This window comes from Podarcis vaucheri (assembly GCF_965113315.1).
Source record: "Podarcis vaucheri genome assembly, chromosome: 1".
NCBI lineage: Eukaryota > Metazoa > Chordata > Lepidosauria > Squamata > Lacertidae > Podarcis > Podarcis vaucheri.
This window is the reverse complement of record NC_138759.1, coordinates 95,050,265-95,066,911: the sequence shown is the minus strand read 5'-3', so window position 1 is coordinate 95,066,911 and position 16,647 is coordinate 95,050,265. Positions and strand designations below refer to the sequence as shown.

At 41.9% G+C, this 16,647-nt stretch overlaps 1 protein-coding gene and 1 long non-coding RNA gene across 2 annotated transcripts; one reads left to right on the top strand and one right to left on the bottom strand.

Moving 5' to 3' along the window:
* Positions 1–2,962: 2,962 nt before the first annotated feature.
* ROPN1 (rhophilin associated tail protein 1) lies at positions 2,963–16,007 on the top strand. Its single transcript, XM_082235813.1, has 6 exons — positions 2,963–3,119; positions 4,815–4,941; positions 6,218–6,335; positions 11,285–11,446; positions 14,695–14,870; positions 15,861–16,007. The coding sequence occupies exons 2-6, from the start codon at positions 4,826–4,828 to the stop codon at positions 15,925–15,927; spliced, it is 639 nt and encodes a 212-aa protein (XP_082091939.1). The 5' UTR covers positions 2,963–3,119; positions 4,815–4,825; the 3' UTR covers positions 15,928–16,007.
* LOC309539582 lies at positions 6,353–14,446 on the bottom strand. The gene is made up of 3 exons (XR_014222865.1): positions 14,360–14,446; positions 11,157–11,215; positions 6,353–7,351 (listed from the first exon to the last, which is right to left on the bottom strand). It is a non-coding gene; the product is annotated as an uncharacterized lncRNA (long non-coding RNA).
* Positions 16,008–16,647: the final 640 nt, after the last annotated feature.

The window sequence follows — 16,647 nt, the reverse complement described above, 5'->3', positions numbered from 1 at the left end:
ATACATTTCCCCAGTGAAAGAGTGAATCAAGAGATAACTTTCAGTTGTCATCTCAACAGCGGGTAAATAATGTTTACTTCACCTGTTTAGCATAATGCACAATTTCTATATGCTTCACCAAACATTTCTCTCCGTATAACAATGCAATATAATCTGTTGACATTTTTGTTCATGCTCTTTTGTCAAACAGAGTTTTAGGTTTAGGTCTTATGCTATTTGCTATGATATTCATGCTATTTCATATTCACTCTTCAGCCTTTTTTAAAAGAAAACCATTCACTTGAAGGTTATTACTTTGAAGCATCTATCACTTCTTCTTGAAAGGAGAGCCAGGGAAACATGATATTGACATTAGCTTTGTGATAAATTTAAAACTAGGAAGAAAAATCATCATGTTGGCATTTCCTGAATGTGTCCCTCAATTTACCCCACTTGTCACCCCCTGGTCCCACTTTACCTTTTCTAGTAGGGAGTGTAATAATGCCACTTGAATGGTTAAGGCTAAAATTATAACCCCACGGAGTTCTGTGCATACAGAGTTCAAGGGAGCCCTGGTTCAAATCTTTCTTTGGCTACAAATTACCTGTGAACCCCATCCCACCCACATACACACAATAGGAGGATTAATAATACAGCCTATAGCATGCAGATGATAATACAGACCTGTACAACCTTACTTGGAAGCAAGCCTCAATGAGCTTGGTGGGCTTATTTTCTGAGATAACCAATCTAGAACCACGCTATAACATTGTGTTGGTATTATGCATGCAATTTATTGCCAGGCACACACATAACTCCTGTTGCTATTTATTATTATCTATCAGATTTTTTACCCACCCTTCATTATGAAATCCGAAGGCAACTTACAACAACGGACGCTTACCCCTTCCTGGGTGGGCATTTGTCGCGGCCTCTCGCGCTCAGCCGCCATCCCTGGTCCATCAGAGCAGAGCGCACATGTCCGGGCAGCCATTAGGGAAATACCCCCAGCTGCCTAGACATCTGGGAAGTTCCCACCTGCTGCAGCATCTTAAATGGGCCAATCAGTGGCCTCCCTTGTGGGTGTGCCTCGCAGTCTGGGAGGGCATTGGTTGCATAAAAGTCTGCAGCGCTGTCCGGCCTCAGCACAGTCAGCGGAGAAGCAAACAACCCCCCCCCCCGTCTTATCGTTAATCTTCTTTATTTTCCAGGTCAATTTCATTTTGTTCTAAAATGTTTTCTGCCTTTCAGGTTGCTGCTTTAACAATGCTCCGTTCCTTCATCCACAGTTTAACCTTATTTTGTTTCCCGTGTATCTCCTGACCTTGCTATGGTCGCAGACGTTTGTCATATTTGGGGCCAGGAAGGAATTTTCCCTGTAGACAAATTTGCCGGTTTAGAGGTTTTTCCTTCCTTGCAGCAAATTGTCTCAACTTTGACAGTTAAAGCATTGGGTGGAATCCTAGTCTTCAAGTGTGGGGCGAAGTGGTGCATCACCCAATATGACCCAGCGGTGTTTTCAGGGTACCTCATTAAAGGGGTCTTGGTGGATGTCCCAGTCCCGAGGCCAAGCATGCGGCAGATGGGCCTATAAGGCTTCCAGCGGCAGCCTTAGGATGGCCAACTCAGTAGACTGACATCTTGGAGAGGCCACAATCCTGGCACACACCTGCAGCAGTTCCAGTCCTCCAGCAGGAAGCTGGAATGGATACACCCAATGCCTAAGCCAAAATCCCACATACATTCTGTAATCAATAAAGTTGTGGCCAATATTAATCCAAATCGTTGTCCGCTTGAGTTATTAATCATTTATAGACACTAACAAGGGGTGGGTGGCACTGCGACTGGGCCCGCAATGTAAAAATACATTATTAAGATCAGTTTAAAAACATTACAGCTTCCTTAATGTGTGGGTAACAATCATATTGAACATATATTGCTTTATTTGGTTCTTTTCGGCTACAGACACAGGATGGAACTACAGAAATATTAAATTACTAGAAGTTTAACGTACTAGAAGTTTCTTTGGGAATCCAAAATGGTTTGGAAGTGGTTTATGCCAATGAAACACCATTTAATACTAAGGGTAGTCCTCTGTTTAAAGCATTGTCAGAGGACAGCCCTCCATTTGAAGGCATCCTCTATTAGAAGGAATGTCCAGTCCAAGTCTGGTTTGAAGATGAGAAAACCGTAAGAAGGCAGAGCAGCGACCTTGAACTTGTCCATCACATGGACATCAGACAGAGCAAGCACACAAGCCACCTGACTATAGGCTTCCCCGCTATGGTGAGATGCATTATACTTCTATTTAAATTATAGTAATTATTTCCACATTTCCATCTCTACATATATATTTAGCACACTAATATTCTATGCAAAGCTCTGTTGCCTTTTGTCCTCTGCTTTGGTGGGGCATTCTCTTGTCTATGTGCAAATGGTCACCCTACCAATGGGTTAGAGAAGACAGGCAACAGTAAGCATTCTCAGCAGTGTTTTGCAGCCCTCATCATAGGCAGCCCTTTCCCCCATAAAAGCAACACTTCTTGCTCCCCACAACTGTGATTAGAATTTTTCCTCCTGGTCATCTTTATCACTGCCACACCTTACTAACTCAAACTTCCCTGCCCCACAAAAGAGTGAAAATGGCAGGTGTTATTGGAAAGAAACCTAGATGGTGTGCAACAGATTTACATGACAGGGTAGAAACAACAGGACAATTCCATGCAGCCATGCCCATAGAATCAAGCAAACCTTAGACTCATTCATTTTATGGATATCTAGGAGATAGTGAAAGCCCTAAAATTTATCTAAAATACCTGTCCTACCCATGGAGTTTGTGGCTCCCCAACCCCACCCTGATGAAGTTCTCTTAACTCCTCACTAAGAACCCCATGACCTTTTCAAGTGTCTCACTGTTTACTGCCAGCAAAGGCAGCTGACAGAATCAGTGCCTTTGTGAGGTAGAGCACCAGTTGCTAGGATACCTAGAGCTGCGAGGAAACAAAGGGCGCAGTCCTGAGTTAATGCAAGGGCCCATCTTGGGTGGAAGCAGCGTGAAGCCCCCGATAAAGCCTGGTGTGACTGTCCCAAAACAGCAGCTGGGCGATCTTCACGAAGAGGCTGAGTCGTCTCAGCCTCCGGTAATACAGGACAGAACCATCCTGGGGGGCAGAATTCTTAACCCACTTTGCTAATCTCTGACATCAACAAGGGGCAGATCCACACCACGAAAGCACATCCATCACACATTTAAAGCCCAGTTATTTCCCCCAAACAGTCCCAGGAGCTGTAGTTTCCTGGCCTGAAGCTACCGTTCCTAGCACCCTTGACAAACTACAGTTCCCAGGATTCTTTGGCGCAAGTCATGTGCTTCAAATGTGTGCTGGATGTGTTTTAAATGTATGGTGTGGATCTGTGCAAGGTCTGTTAGATGCAAGCCCAATGCCAAAGACTGGGGACAAATTTGTACGGGAGACCAACATGAGATAGTGACAGCGCGTGGATGGAAAGAATAGAGATAGGGTAGCTGTAATGGGGTGGCAGAGTTACAAAAATATATTTGCAAGTGCTTGTTGCTTGCTAAGTGGTCTGTCAAACTGCTTCTGTAAGACGTTTGCTCTGTACAAATCCCCCAAGCCTTGCCTCATCAAGACCTCTTCACTTCCTTGAGTTCCCTTTTATTTTTTTGTATTTTGGTGGGGATATGGCTGGGTGATCATTATATGCATTTATCCAAAGTTTCTACAACTGGAATAAATTATTCCTATCACCAGCAAAGGGAGTATTTCATATCGCAAAGGGGTGGGCAGAGGGTGCCGAATTAGATGCAGTTGCAACCATAGGATTGCAGCCACTGCAACAGCAGTTGCACTGCAGCTGTGGACACATGCATCATAGTCTATGACTGCCAAGTGAGAAAGAAATACTTTTGACATTCCCAGAGGAACAAGGCTTTCTCACAAGAGACACATTAGTCCTGCACTCATAGAGGAACGTTCATTGTCCTTAGCAACGGACCATACATTCTACCGGAGGCTGACCTGTCATGTTGAAAACTATCATTGTATAGGATCTACTGTATTCAAAAATTCCTAAATTTCCCAGTTCTGGAGAAACTGGGGTGTGCATAAGGGCTCATCAGTAGCTCTGTGTGTACTGATGGTCAGTGAATGCTAGCAGGGAAGAGAATCTAAATTACACCTGCTGGTCTCAACCGCCTCACATTCACTAAAAGTCTGAATTTGTACATGCTGTACAGACACAGACTCTGTACAGACAGTCAGAGATCCTGCCTGCCTTTTGCAGATTTTCTGATTGTGCAAAAGATAGCTTGTCAGCCTTCACCTAGAAAGCACAACTACAGTGGAGTATTGGACATGGTCAAGGGTGCATTCTTTTCGTGAGTGATGATAATGGATGGGCCCAACAGGTGTGGTCAGCACCTTAGATGCACTGATAATGCACTCTAGAAATCTGCACAATGTTCAGGGACTTCATAACAGGCACATAGAAGTTCATTACCAGACAAATTCAGCAGGGGGAGGATTCCCCAACAGTAGAAATGTAAAACCCACAATTATATAGCTACTATTACACAAGGTTATAAAATACAAAGTGATTTAGTGAAATGAGTAAGAACTCAAATGTAATAGTTTTCAGTAAAAGGTTATGCGCTTTTCTTGCATGGTACTGCCTGCCTTCTGTTTTTCAACATTTTTATAGCACCACACAAGTTTATAGGTTAAAGAAGAACTTTGACCGAAGGGTTGTTTCAATGGGTAATTGCAATGTGTTTTCCCACACTTAACAGAGAAGGTTGTTATTTTTTCTAACAGGCACAGGAATTATGCCACAAACAGACAAACAAGTATGCATCCCTCCGGAGCTTCCAGATTTGTTGAAGCAGTTTACAAAAGCTGCCATTCGGACACAGCCTCCAGATCTGATCCAATGGTCTTCTGAGTAAGTTTAATATTTTACTCTAAAAAACTGTATCCTTAAAACTGATACTATACTTAATAGTTTATAGGTTTACTTGTGGAATTCTATGTTTGTGGCATTTCCCCGGTACTTTTTGAGAACACACATTTTTCAGGTGAAGATGGGTAGCAATTATTTAGTATCAGGAATTAATGCAGCTTTCATTAAAGAATGACCAGCACCATTTTATGAAGAACTGCCCTACGCTTGCCACAGGGAACCATAGGTAGAATAAGTTCAGGGAGCAAAATATCCCTCAAGACACCCTAGGCTACAGTAAATAACAAATCCAGAGAAAATACATCCCCTGAAACCTAAAGGAATATAAACCAACAGTCACACATGACTTTCATTTTCTCATGTGCAACATTTTCAAGAGGTTTTTGCAAAACGAAAACCAAAAACACCAAGATCAATGTGGGTGGGAGTATTGCAAAACTGTAGTATGTGAACAAAAACTGCTATCACTGTCATAGCCAATTAATGAAAACTCTACTACCCAGCATACATAAGCACTACCCGCCTCGGTGAACAAACAACCACATTTCAAATTAAGCATAAATAATAGCTCAGGCTGCAATCCTAACTCCTGGCCAGCAGTGGTAGAGTTTGATAGAGAAGCACAGCCAGTGGCACATCACCACCCTACTGCAAAGAGGCTACAATCAGGCCTGTTGCTCTCATGCGATTCCCCCTCCTATTATCAGCTACCACCATGACAAGTGGGGGGAACCTTTGACTCTCCAGATGTTGTCGAACTTCAGCCAGTCCCAGCCACAATAGTCAATGGTCAGAGATAATGAGAGTTCCAGACCAACAATATTCAGAAGATCAGGCTTCCCACCCTTGTACAGTGGTACCTTGGTAGTCTCCTGCAGCCAATCGAAGCTGCGCCTTGGTTTTCAAACGGTTTTGAGAGTCGAACAGACTCCCCGAATGGATTAAGTTTGAGAACCAAGGTACCACTGTATTACAATATCCCACCTTTCCTCATTGTAGGAAGGCAGCTTACCTAGTTTCCAGGCTGTCCCCTATCCATCACTAACCAGAACTGAGCTGCTAAATTTCAATAAGGATGCTGTGTCATGTGCCTTCAAGCTATGTCCTTTTGATATGCGTACTGCCTCTCTCATAGTTTTCACTGTTGAGCTTTAATATGTCATTTATAAACTTGAAAATAAATAGCCAAATTCTAGTCACACTTTTTGTTAACATATTTTGCTAAAATGCAAACACCTGCTGTTTTCTTTCTGTCTAGCTATTTTAGTGCTATGGCCCGTGGAGAGAATCCTCCAGTAAGAGAACGACCAGATAGAGTCCCTTTATCAAACTGTGCAGAGCTTACACCAGAGCTCTTGAAGGTCTTACACCAGAGAGTAAGAAACATCTCCTTTCCATTTTGGGGCAAGTACATAAGAGGCTTGAGTGTTTGTACTCTACTATTTCATATTGGTTTTGGACACGGTTCCAGTAACTGCCTTCAGTCTTATATCTGCTACTTTTTGTTCACATTGTAAGATGCATACAGACAGAATATAACTATTACAAGATGTCAAGGTTACAAGACTTCTGCCAAAGTACGAAGACTATTTAAAAGATTATTGTTCTTTATAATTCCTTTACTTTTATTATATCCAAGCCTAGTTCCACAACCATCCTGATACACATAGGGAAGCAATAATTTGTGCACGCTCTAATTTTAAACACTGACTTCATTTGCACCTCATGGTAAACAACAATTCATGTATTACTCTGAATGTGCCAATCTGAGCTGCTTTGCTCCTCCCTGGGGAAAAATAAACCATGGCTTAAGATTACATGCAAACCAGAGATGGTTTGTTTTGCTCCAAGCAAACCACAGTCTGCAACCAAAGTTTGTACTTAGCATATTGATTGTGGTTTGTTTGGAGCACTACAAACCACAACCCTGGTTTGGACATAATGCTAAGCCAGGAATTGTGGTTTGTTTCCCTTGCGTGCCAGGGAGAAGAAAAAGCAACCCAGATGGTCATGTTTATAGTAAGTCATCAGTTATAGTTCACCACCCTGTGAGAACTCAAACCATGAATAAAGATGACAACTTATAAAGTAGTAACTTGCTTGTCACTCTCTGCATGCAACCACATAAGAAGCAAGCCATCTATACTAGGACTTGGGGATTTCTATCTGGCCCTCAGGTTTCTCCACAGGCCCTCCACCCACTTTTGCTTTGGTCCTGCCCACTGCTAGCATGTGGCCCTCAGAAGATTGCCTAAAAGGGAATTGAAAAGGGTTCCCTACCCATTATCTATACCATCCTCTCAAATGTTCTCATCCCCTTGTTACACAGAAGAAAATGGAGAATCAGCATGATACAGTTCTCTTCAGCAGCATGACCAGCTTCTTTCTGTAACTGTAAGCACAATGCAATGCAATCAATTACTCCAATGTTTAGTTCATCGATACCCAGTTATAGCCCGGCATAGAAGCCAACTCCAGGGGACCATGGGTGCTTGGGCACCCACAATATAATTGTGGGGGCCGAGCACCCACAAAGTCAATGAGCAAAGCTGGAGAGAGGCAGCCAGCTAGCCTCTGTGGTGCTGCCTCAGAGAGAGAAGCAGTTCAGCTCCACCCTCCACAGTCAGCAAACAAGGCACCCTTTTCCAGTGTGGGGGCTTGGGCATGGAGGCAATCTCTCTGCTTCTGAGTCCATGCCCCTCCCCGCAGAAAAGGAGGAAGAGGAGCAGCCGATGCTGCAACATGGACGTGCAACATCACATACACATGCTTGCATGTGGTGCATGTGATGTCACACACACAACATGCAATGTCGTGTTCATTTTTGGAGGAGCCCACATTACAGTGATGGGCATCCACAATCCTGAGGGCGAGATGTCACCCCTGTAGCCCAAGTATTATTTTTACAAATTAGCTGGAAAAATGCACAACTGGGCTTTATGATTAGAACATGGACATCTTTTCATATGTACTCTGAATCAATATCTGTAGCTTTTCATGCAAAATTTTAATACCACCAGCAGCATGGCAAGCTTTGAATTTCTTCACAAAAATACTAACCAACCATAACTGCTCAGTTATTGTACCAATATGGCTTAAATGGATCCCATTTTTGTGTTTTTAAGCCTTTCATTTTGAGCAGAGAACAGGTGGAAGAGGATGTATTATTTAGGAAGACAGCGGGTATACACCGCCACAGGATTTATGATCCAGTTACTGATGCACAGTGCATCTGTGCTACTACTGTTTCTCCATTTTCTCCCACAATATATTTACACAAGATAAGTTCCTAACTCCAGAAACAACTCCTTGAATTTTAGGATGTTAGTATCTTCACATCAGCACAGCACTGGCACCTGCACATTTGATGCTGGCTCCTATTCACTGGAATTTGATTTCAGTCCTAATAAACTATGTGCCATTTTCAACTAGGTTGTTGAGCTAGCAGGGTGCACCACAATGAGTCCCACTAGCACAATGGGACTTCCTCCCCGTCTTCCCCCTGCACCCTCCTCGAATCCCTTGAACAATGTGCAGGGTGGGGGAGGAGATAGGAGATGATTTTGTTTGGCCAGCAGAAATGTTTGTGATGATGGAAAGATCATTTTAGCACTACCTAGAATATTTTATAGCCCCGGAGTACACTTTAGAGTGGCTGAGAAATATACAGCAGTTTATTAATTCAAGCGGCAGATTCGAAGTCATGAAGATTCTACAGGTGTCTGTGATTGACAACCTGCAGCTCAAATAATCCCTATAAACTTTAGTACTTGTGTGCCCGTGAGAAATCAGGCTCCAGAAACAGACATGCATCCCAAATGCAGGTGCTCGCTCAAATGTATAACCAAATGTGCACTCCTCTGAAAACTATGGTGTGCAGAGATATTGCTTCTCCATTCAAGCACACACCTATCTTACCCCCAGTCACCAATCTAGGAAGCACCCTGCTTACCTTTGCTTCGTGCTTCCTAGGTACAAGTCTGTGTCCAAGTGGTTACTTATTTATTATTTTTGGTCCTGGTACTTTCCCCAGAAAAAACCATATTTTACCACTGGATTGGAATAAACGGCAAGCAGGTTTTCTGCAGTTTGCTGTTTGTTCTGATTCAGGAGTAAAACAAGGGTTTTCCTGGGGAAAACCCTGGGACAAAAAACCATTCAGATATGAACCTGAAAAGCCCAGAAAGCACAAAGCAACAGGAAGTGTGGATAAACCCTGAATGGACAAATGCCACCTGACAATTCAAAGGCTCTAGAGAAGGGGAAATGACCTGGGAGATTTGTACACATTTAAACACATTTCAGGCCTCCGGTTGAAAGACAACTGCTTGCTTCCCTTCAGCTAACTCTAGAGAGCTGAGAGCTATCACTAGTGCCCTGCTTTCTGCTCCAACATGAATAGACAGCATGTGGATAGCACACATGTGCATCCCTGTATTCTTTCTTGTTCTGGGGTACAAAGGTCTTTTTCAAAATATATTGTTGTTTAGTCGTTTAGTCGTGTCCAACTCTTCGTTACCCCATGGACCAGAGCACGCCAGGTACTCCTGTCTTCCACTGCCTCCCGCAGTTTGGTCAAACCCATATTGGTAGCTTCGGGAACAAAATATATACACCTGCATATCTAGGGCATTCTCCCCTGTGTGTATGAATTCATCCCTATATTCTTCTTATGCCCACAACGGCACTCAAAAGCAGATACAGCATACCAACTTCATTAACTGGGTGAGTAATAATATCCCCAAAATAGACATCCCCAGTGTTAGTGGCATCATTTATTCCCAAGTGGACAGCGGCAACATATTGTTCCAAAGCCCCTTCCTGCTTTTCTACATTGAATTCAGGCCCATTCAAGATCCACATGTCCCTCATCTGCCCGGTCCTCTTCTTTGGGACACTTAATACATAAGGAAAACCTAGCATTGTTTGTACAGATTGCACAGCCAGCACAAGAAACAGAGAGCTATAGATGCAAAAGCCCAACATCATAATTAAACCTTTTCCAGAAATTCTGCTTCCCAAGGTTATGGTTGTATACTAAGGCTGTAATCCTAAATATGCTTACTCACAAGTAGAGCTTACGTTTGAGTAAACATGTTCAGGACAGTGCTGCACAACTCGCAGTAAAGGGTTTGAAACAACACACTGAAGGGCAGTAGACCTGCTGTGGACACCTCTTAAAACTGTGCCATGTCATTAATTTTTCAACAGCTGCATATTGAATATTAAAACAGCAAAATGGTGGAATAATCTCAAAGCACATGGTCAATCAGTGCTGTCTCACAAACTTATTTCTTAAATATTTGCTACTATGAGTTCAAGCACCACCTACTAAATTTGGAATGAACACAGAGAGTGAGACCCCTTGCAGCTTTTGAGAGAAAGGCTGGGATATAAATCTAATCAATCAATCAGATATGGAAGCATTAGCATATTATCCAGCAGTGGGGTCCTAAGAGATAAGATATAGTTTTCCCCTGCCAAAAAAAGTGGATAGGGTAAGTCCATTTTCTCCTTCTTGCACAGTAGGAATCTGCAGTAAAAGCAGCAGTCCTGTGCTTGTTTTTGCAAGTTTAGAATCAAACAATTCTGGTGTAGCCATGTACTAGACTAGAAGCAGAAGGTGAATTAGTTCTTGGTGCAGCTGCACCACCCCAGAACCTGCACCCTCAGCGTTTTTCAGCCTAGTAGATGCCAAGTCAGTATAACAGCAGTTTGAATGTCACCTGGTCCATTTTCAAAAGATCTACATTAGGTTTGTGTATGTCACCTCATAATTAAGGCTCAGTCTCGGTACCAGACAGTTATGTATTAATATACTGATAAACTGGCATATACAAATAAGCAAGGATACCCTGCCCCATCACAGAACTGAGAAGATGCAGACATGATTACATCCTGACTACTTACTTTTTGGGAGGAGTACAACAAGATATCATGATGGTGCAAAGCAGAACCACACTTAATACAAACTCAGCAGAACTTTTTCTAAAACAGTTAGTACATGCCTGTGGCATTTGTCTCATTCTTTGCCTGGACACTTACAGTAAAAAATATCAAAGCAGCAACATACTCCTTACAAAGAACAGAGCAAGGATTCAACCAACATCCCAATCTTCTTAGCTGTATCTTAGTTCCGTGATCTAGTACATTTTTATTTATTTTTACTGATTCTACAAAGCAAACAGAATGCTTACCATCTCTGAAATTTGTACGATTAGGAAGGAATTCCCGGCACTAAAGGAGGTGACGAGATCTAGAAAAAAACAAAAAACCTGCAGTCACTTATTCACTTATGATAGATATTGCCAATATTTCTTTGCAGGTGGGCGGGAGGCTGATAATCCACGTAGATGAGCTAGCCCAGATGTGGAAGGTGCTCAATCTTCCTACAGACCTATTTGACAGTATTATGAACGTTGGACACTTTACTGAAGAAATTGAATGGCTCAAGTTTTTAGCTCTGGCCTGCAGCTCTCTTGGAGTTGTAAGTTCCTTTTCTTTTGAATTTCTGATATGTTTAGATTCCTTAAATAATTAGTATCTACTTTTAGTGGGTCTATGCCATGTGGATTATTATTAAGAGCTTGTAGTTTCACTTGGGAAGCAGTGAAAGGCAGAACCAGCCGCCTTACTGTAGCAGCCTCCCTTCCTGTATTTTTGCAGTCCCAGAACAGAAGGAAAGCGAGAACAACAACCGCAACTTATTGGACCTTTGTATGAAGGTATTACCTGGGTTAATGGAGAAAGAACACCTTGGCTGCCCATTTGTTCCTAATATGGCCTCACCCAGGTCTGCTTGTACACACAGAGCAGAAAGAGCTGGGAAAGAGGCTATAGATTTCAGAAATGGTAGTAGATGGGTACCATTTCAGGTGTAGGGGGAATCACGTTTTTAAAAATATTCTGCTGCAAGCTTTTAAAAATACAAGTTGAAAAGTAGCACAGAAGGAGCAGGCCAGTAAAGTACTTTGGTCTTCAGAGTCCTAATTTTCTTCTTAATGTGAATGGCAATTCTAAACATCAATTTGAATTGGTAAAATCCACTCCACAATCCCCCCAAGCTTGGATTCTACCACTGTATTCTGCTGTGTGTGTGGAATTAAAAGGGCAGAGGACATTTTCACATTGCAGTAAATCTGGTGCTGTTGGGAGGGTCGCCAATAGTGGCCGAGTTGTCCTATTCCCTACACTGTACCTACTTTCCGTACTCTTCCTACCATGAGGAACCACACATCATATAAGCTTTGTAAAAGCCATTCTGCCTCAAGATAGTTCACCAGCTAACAGCTACAATCTCCACCCTTTCTCCCCCTCTTTTCCATGGCAACTGCACAAGATCCCAGATGAGTTTCAATACTGGACTTTTTTACACCATATTTGTCTGGTGGGCTCTCTTTTGGATGAATCACAAGTAATACCAATCTCCCTTAATAGCCTAGATTTAAAAAACAACAACAACCCAATCTTTACTTTTGCAATATGAATTATTAAATTGGACCAACATAAGATAATATTGTATGGATATTTAGGCCTCTCCCTCATTCATGAACATAAACATATTCCACAGAAATTATTGCTTTTACATGTAACAAAGGGAGGTTGCAAATTTACAAGGAATAAAGCTGGATTGGTATAACGTCCAGCTAATCATGGGTTGCCACATTCTCACAACATGGTAGAAGCCCTAAGAATCCCACTGTTGCAGCTGTCCTGATGGCAGCTATTATCTGCGGAAATGCATCTAGAATCATAGAATCATAGAGTTGGAAGAGACCACAAGGGCCATCGAGTCCAACCCCCTGCCAAGCAGGAAACACCATCAGAGCACTCCTGACATATGGCTGTCAAGCCTCTGCTTAAAGACCTCCAAAGTAGGAGACTCCACCACACTCCTTGGCAGCAAATTCCACTGTCGAACAGCTCTTACTGTCAGGAAGTTCTTCCTAATGTTTAGGTGGAATCTTCTTTCTTGTAGTTTGAATCCATTGCTCCGTGTCCGCTTCTCTGGAGCAGCAGAAAACAACCTTTCTCCCTCCTCTATGTGACATCCTTTTATATATTTGAACATGGCTATCATATCACCCCTTAACCTCCTCTTCTCCAGGCTAAACATGCCCAGCTCCCTTAGCCGTTCCTCATAAGGCATCGTTTCCAGGCCTTTGACCATTTTGGTTGCCCTCCTCTGGACACGTTCCAGTTTGTCAGTGTCCTTCTTGAACTGTGGTGCCCAGAACTGGACACAGTACTCCAGGTGAGGTCTGACCAGAGCAGAATACAGTGGCACTAATACTTCCCTTGATCTAGATGCTATACTCCTATTGATGCAGCCCAGAATTGCATTGGCTTTTTTAGCTGCCGTGTCACACTGTTGGCTCATGTCAAGTTTGTGGTCAACCAAGACTCCTAGATCCTTTTCACATGTACTGCTCTCAAGCCAGGTGTCTAATGCTGTAAAGACACTTAACAGTGTGGGTTAAGATTACTCTTCATATGACCACTGATTGTATTAATATAGGCTGATTAATGTATCTCTCGGAATGAACTGTTGTAATCTTGCATCCAAAACTTTATCACAATCCATTGTATTTTCTGTTTCTCTCTCCTGCCCTTTAGCCTGTTTTAGGGGCACCATTTATGAATCTGGCTTTTTGTGTTTGTGAATTTGTCTGTTCCTGCAGTCTTCTTCCTCACCTGAAGTCATAATCTTATATTTATAACATTACAGTTAGCAGCTGTGGAGATAATTCTGATTTCAGAGAAGATTTTGACTTCAGGTGAGCAAAAGATAAAAAGCAGACAGAGCTAATAGATATTGTTTTTTTTTTTGTTCATCAGGAAACAGTCATTTACCAAAACAGAGCAACTCAAACATCAACTTTCTTAGAGAATATCTCCTTATGTACAATGTTGTGCATTAATGTATAACTGTTATTGTTACTATAAAGTGCCAATATATATATCTTTTAAGAGAGTATCTTAAAAGTCCAATGTATATAGTAATTGGCCGCAGTCTAACAGATATTAAAGTGTGCTTTATCCCACTGAAATCATTAGTATCATAGTAGCTCCGCCCTGTGGCCACTGTTCTTTGATACATCTTAGCACATTAAAATTGAACTGCATTTTTGGTGTGGCTTTCCATCATAATAGAGATGTTTATCAAGAAACACCTACCTTAAAAATTTAAGTTTCACATAATTTGTACAAGGCCCTCCACTCCCTTATTATCCTCCTCACAATAACCCTGTGAGGTAAGACTAGGCCGGGAAATCATGATGGCCCAAACTCACCTCAGAGCTTCATAATTGTGTGGAGATTTGAACCTGGCATTCCCCTATTCTAATCACTACACCATAAACCACCACAGCATAGCGGTTTTATCCAGAACTATACTTACCACCTAACTATAATTCTCAGGAATTCTGGCAAAGAAGCTGTGACTGTTTAGTTGAGTCACATAAATAAACAGTTGCTCACTCTTCTGGGGCCCCCCCAGACATTTTGGCCAGCAACTCTCACCATCCCTGAACATTTCCCAACTGGGCAGCACTGAAGAGTGTTGGGCCACAACATCTGGAGGACACCACAATAGCTATCACTGCTTTATGGCTTTGTTGCCAGACACTGAGCTTCCCCCCCCCTTTTTTTTAGTATTTCTAGAAATGCATAATAACTAGTTGCTTTAAGATGAATGACAAACTTAGATACTAATTCTTCTTATCTTTTTAATAGACTATTGCAAAAACTCTGAAGATAATATGTGAGGTTTTATCCAATGAGAATGACAGTGGACCCGCCCGTATCCCCTTCAGCACTTTCCAGTTTCTCTACACTTACATCGCTGAAGTAGATGGGGAGATTTCAGCATCTCATGTTAGTCGAATGCTGAATTATATTGAGCAGGAGATGTAAGTAACCCCAGTATATCTAATACATACACCTAACGTAAATGTCAAGGCGTGTGGCTATTTGCATCATAGGTTTTACCCTCTTGTATGGTATTGAAGTGCAGTAGTTTTTACAGCTATAGGGACAGAAATTCTAAGTCCTAGGGCCAGTTTCTTCACAGGACAGGACATCATCGCATTAAACAGAATAATCAGGACTGGAAAAAATCCCAGTTTGATATATCATGTCTCTAAAAACTTGGGATTGTGTCCATCACCTCTGTTCTGCTAGCATAGCAATGGAACCTTCCTCTTCTCTGTTACCCAGCTTAAAAATCTGCTTCAGAGAGTTGGAAGCCCCATCAAGGAATTCAAGCTGGTATACATGTTACTCCCCCTCCCCATTTTATCCTCACAACTCTGTGAGGCAATGACTGACCCAAGGTCACCCGCTGAGCTTCATGACTTGAGTGGGGATTTGAATCCTGGTCCACCATGCCCCAGTCCACCACTCTAACCACTATACCTGTTGACTCTGATACTTAAGAATTTAAAATATTTTTCCATGCCCATTGAGGTTGCGGGGTCTCTTTAGAAATCTTTTAATCATAATCCCTGATTTATTATAGTTAACGCTACTGTCGTGGCCACTGATAGCAAAAATTGCTTATTTACGCATACGTTTTAAATCCCAACTTTCCTATCCCCTTTGGCTCTATCTTGGAAAAAGTGTTTTGCGTCAAAGCATCCTGTATTATATTATATATGGCTGCTGCCACCTTGTGGCATTCCTCGACTCACAGACTAATTTGGAGTATGCTGCCTGCACTTAGTGCAGTTCTTTTAAATGTGCTTCACTGAGGTAGAAGGAAGACTGGCATCTAGAAAGACAGAAGATGGTGCTACAATTATGTTTGTGAGATAAAAGTTTAGAATGTTTCATAAAGATCAAGTATTGCTGGTTGAGCAAACCTCTATTTTTATTTTTATTTTTTTATGTTCCCTACACAGCATTGGGCCAGACGGCTTGATCAAGGTGAATGATTTTACCCAGAATCCGCGGGTCAGGTTGGAGTAGTTCTCAGTACATCATACACTGCTATGTTGATAGGAAGAAGACGAAACAGAGGACAGAATAAGAATTACAAATAGGCCAACCTCTCAGTCTCTTTTTTCCCTTTGTGTCCGTTAATAAACAGTTTCGCAAAGCAACAAATAAGAAAGATGGAAACATAGATTGAGAAGGTGCCACTGGAGTAGAGTACAGTCTACTGTTAAACTTTCTGGTGCTATGATATACACACGCCCACCCAAATAAATATCATAGACTACCAAATAGTATAAACCTACTATATTAAATATATATTGAGGTCCACCCTTCTCCCCTCTTTTTGCATTTCAAAATATCCGGCACTGCCATGTGAAACTGGAGGGAATTTCAGATGCCTTCATCTGCAGAGGAAAACTTCAGAATTGTTTCCATTCTTTCCCTGGGAACAAAAAGGAGGCCTTCAAGTTTGCTTTCCATTAGTGATTGTTCAGTTGTGCATTTATTCAGGTATAGTGCACCCCTCATATTTCAAATGAACTACTCTGGGGTTCACTTTCTGTGGTATGATTGATAAATTATAATTGATAAATTATACAAGCAGACAAAAGTGTGAGTGTTGAAAAAGTGAAATAAGGTACCCCAGTCTCAATACAGCTAACAGAGTGACTCTAGAAACACATTGTAATATTTGACTCTCTGGCTCTATAAGCAGACTTATAAAAGATGTTTAACACTGGTGTTTGTGAA

Bases quoted from the DNA above. Each gene is read 5' to 3' on its own strand.
- ROPN1 (XM_082235813.1), top strand. From the start codon at position 4,826: ATGCCACAAACAGACAAACAAGTATGCATCCCTCCGGAGCTTCCAGAT. The intron at 6,336-11,284 runs GTAAGAAACATC...ATTTCTTTGCAG, and splicing joins TGAAGGTCTTACACCAGAGA to GTGGGCGGGAGGCTGATAAT. The intron at 14,871-15,860 runs GTAAGTAACCCC...TTCCCTACACAG, and splicing joins AATTATATTGAGCAGGAGAT to CATTGGGCCAGACGGCTTGA.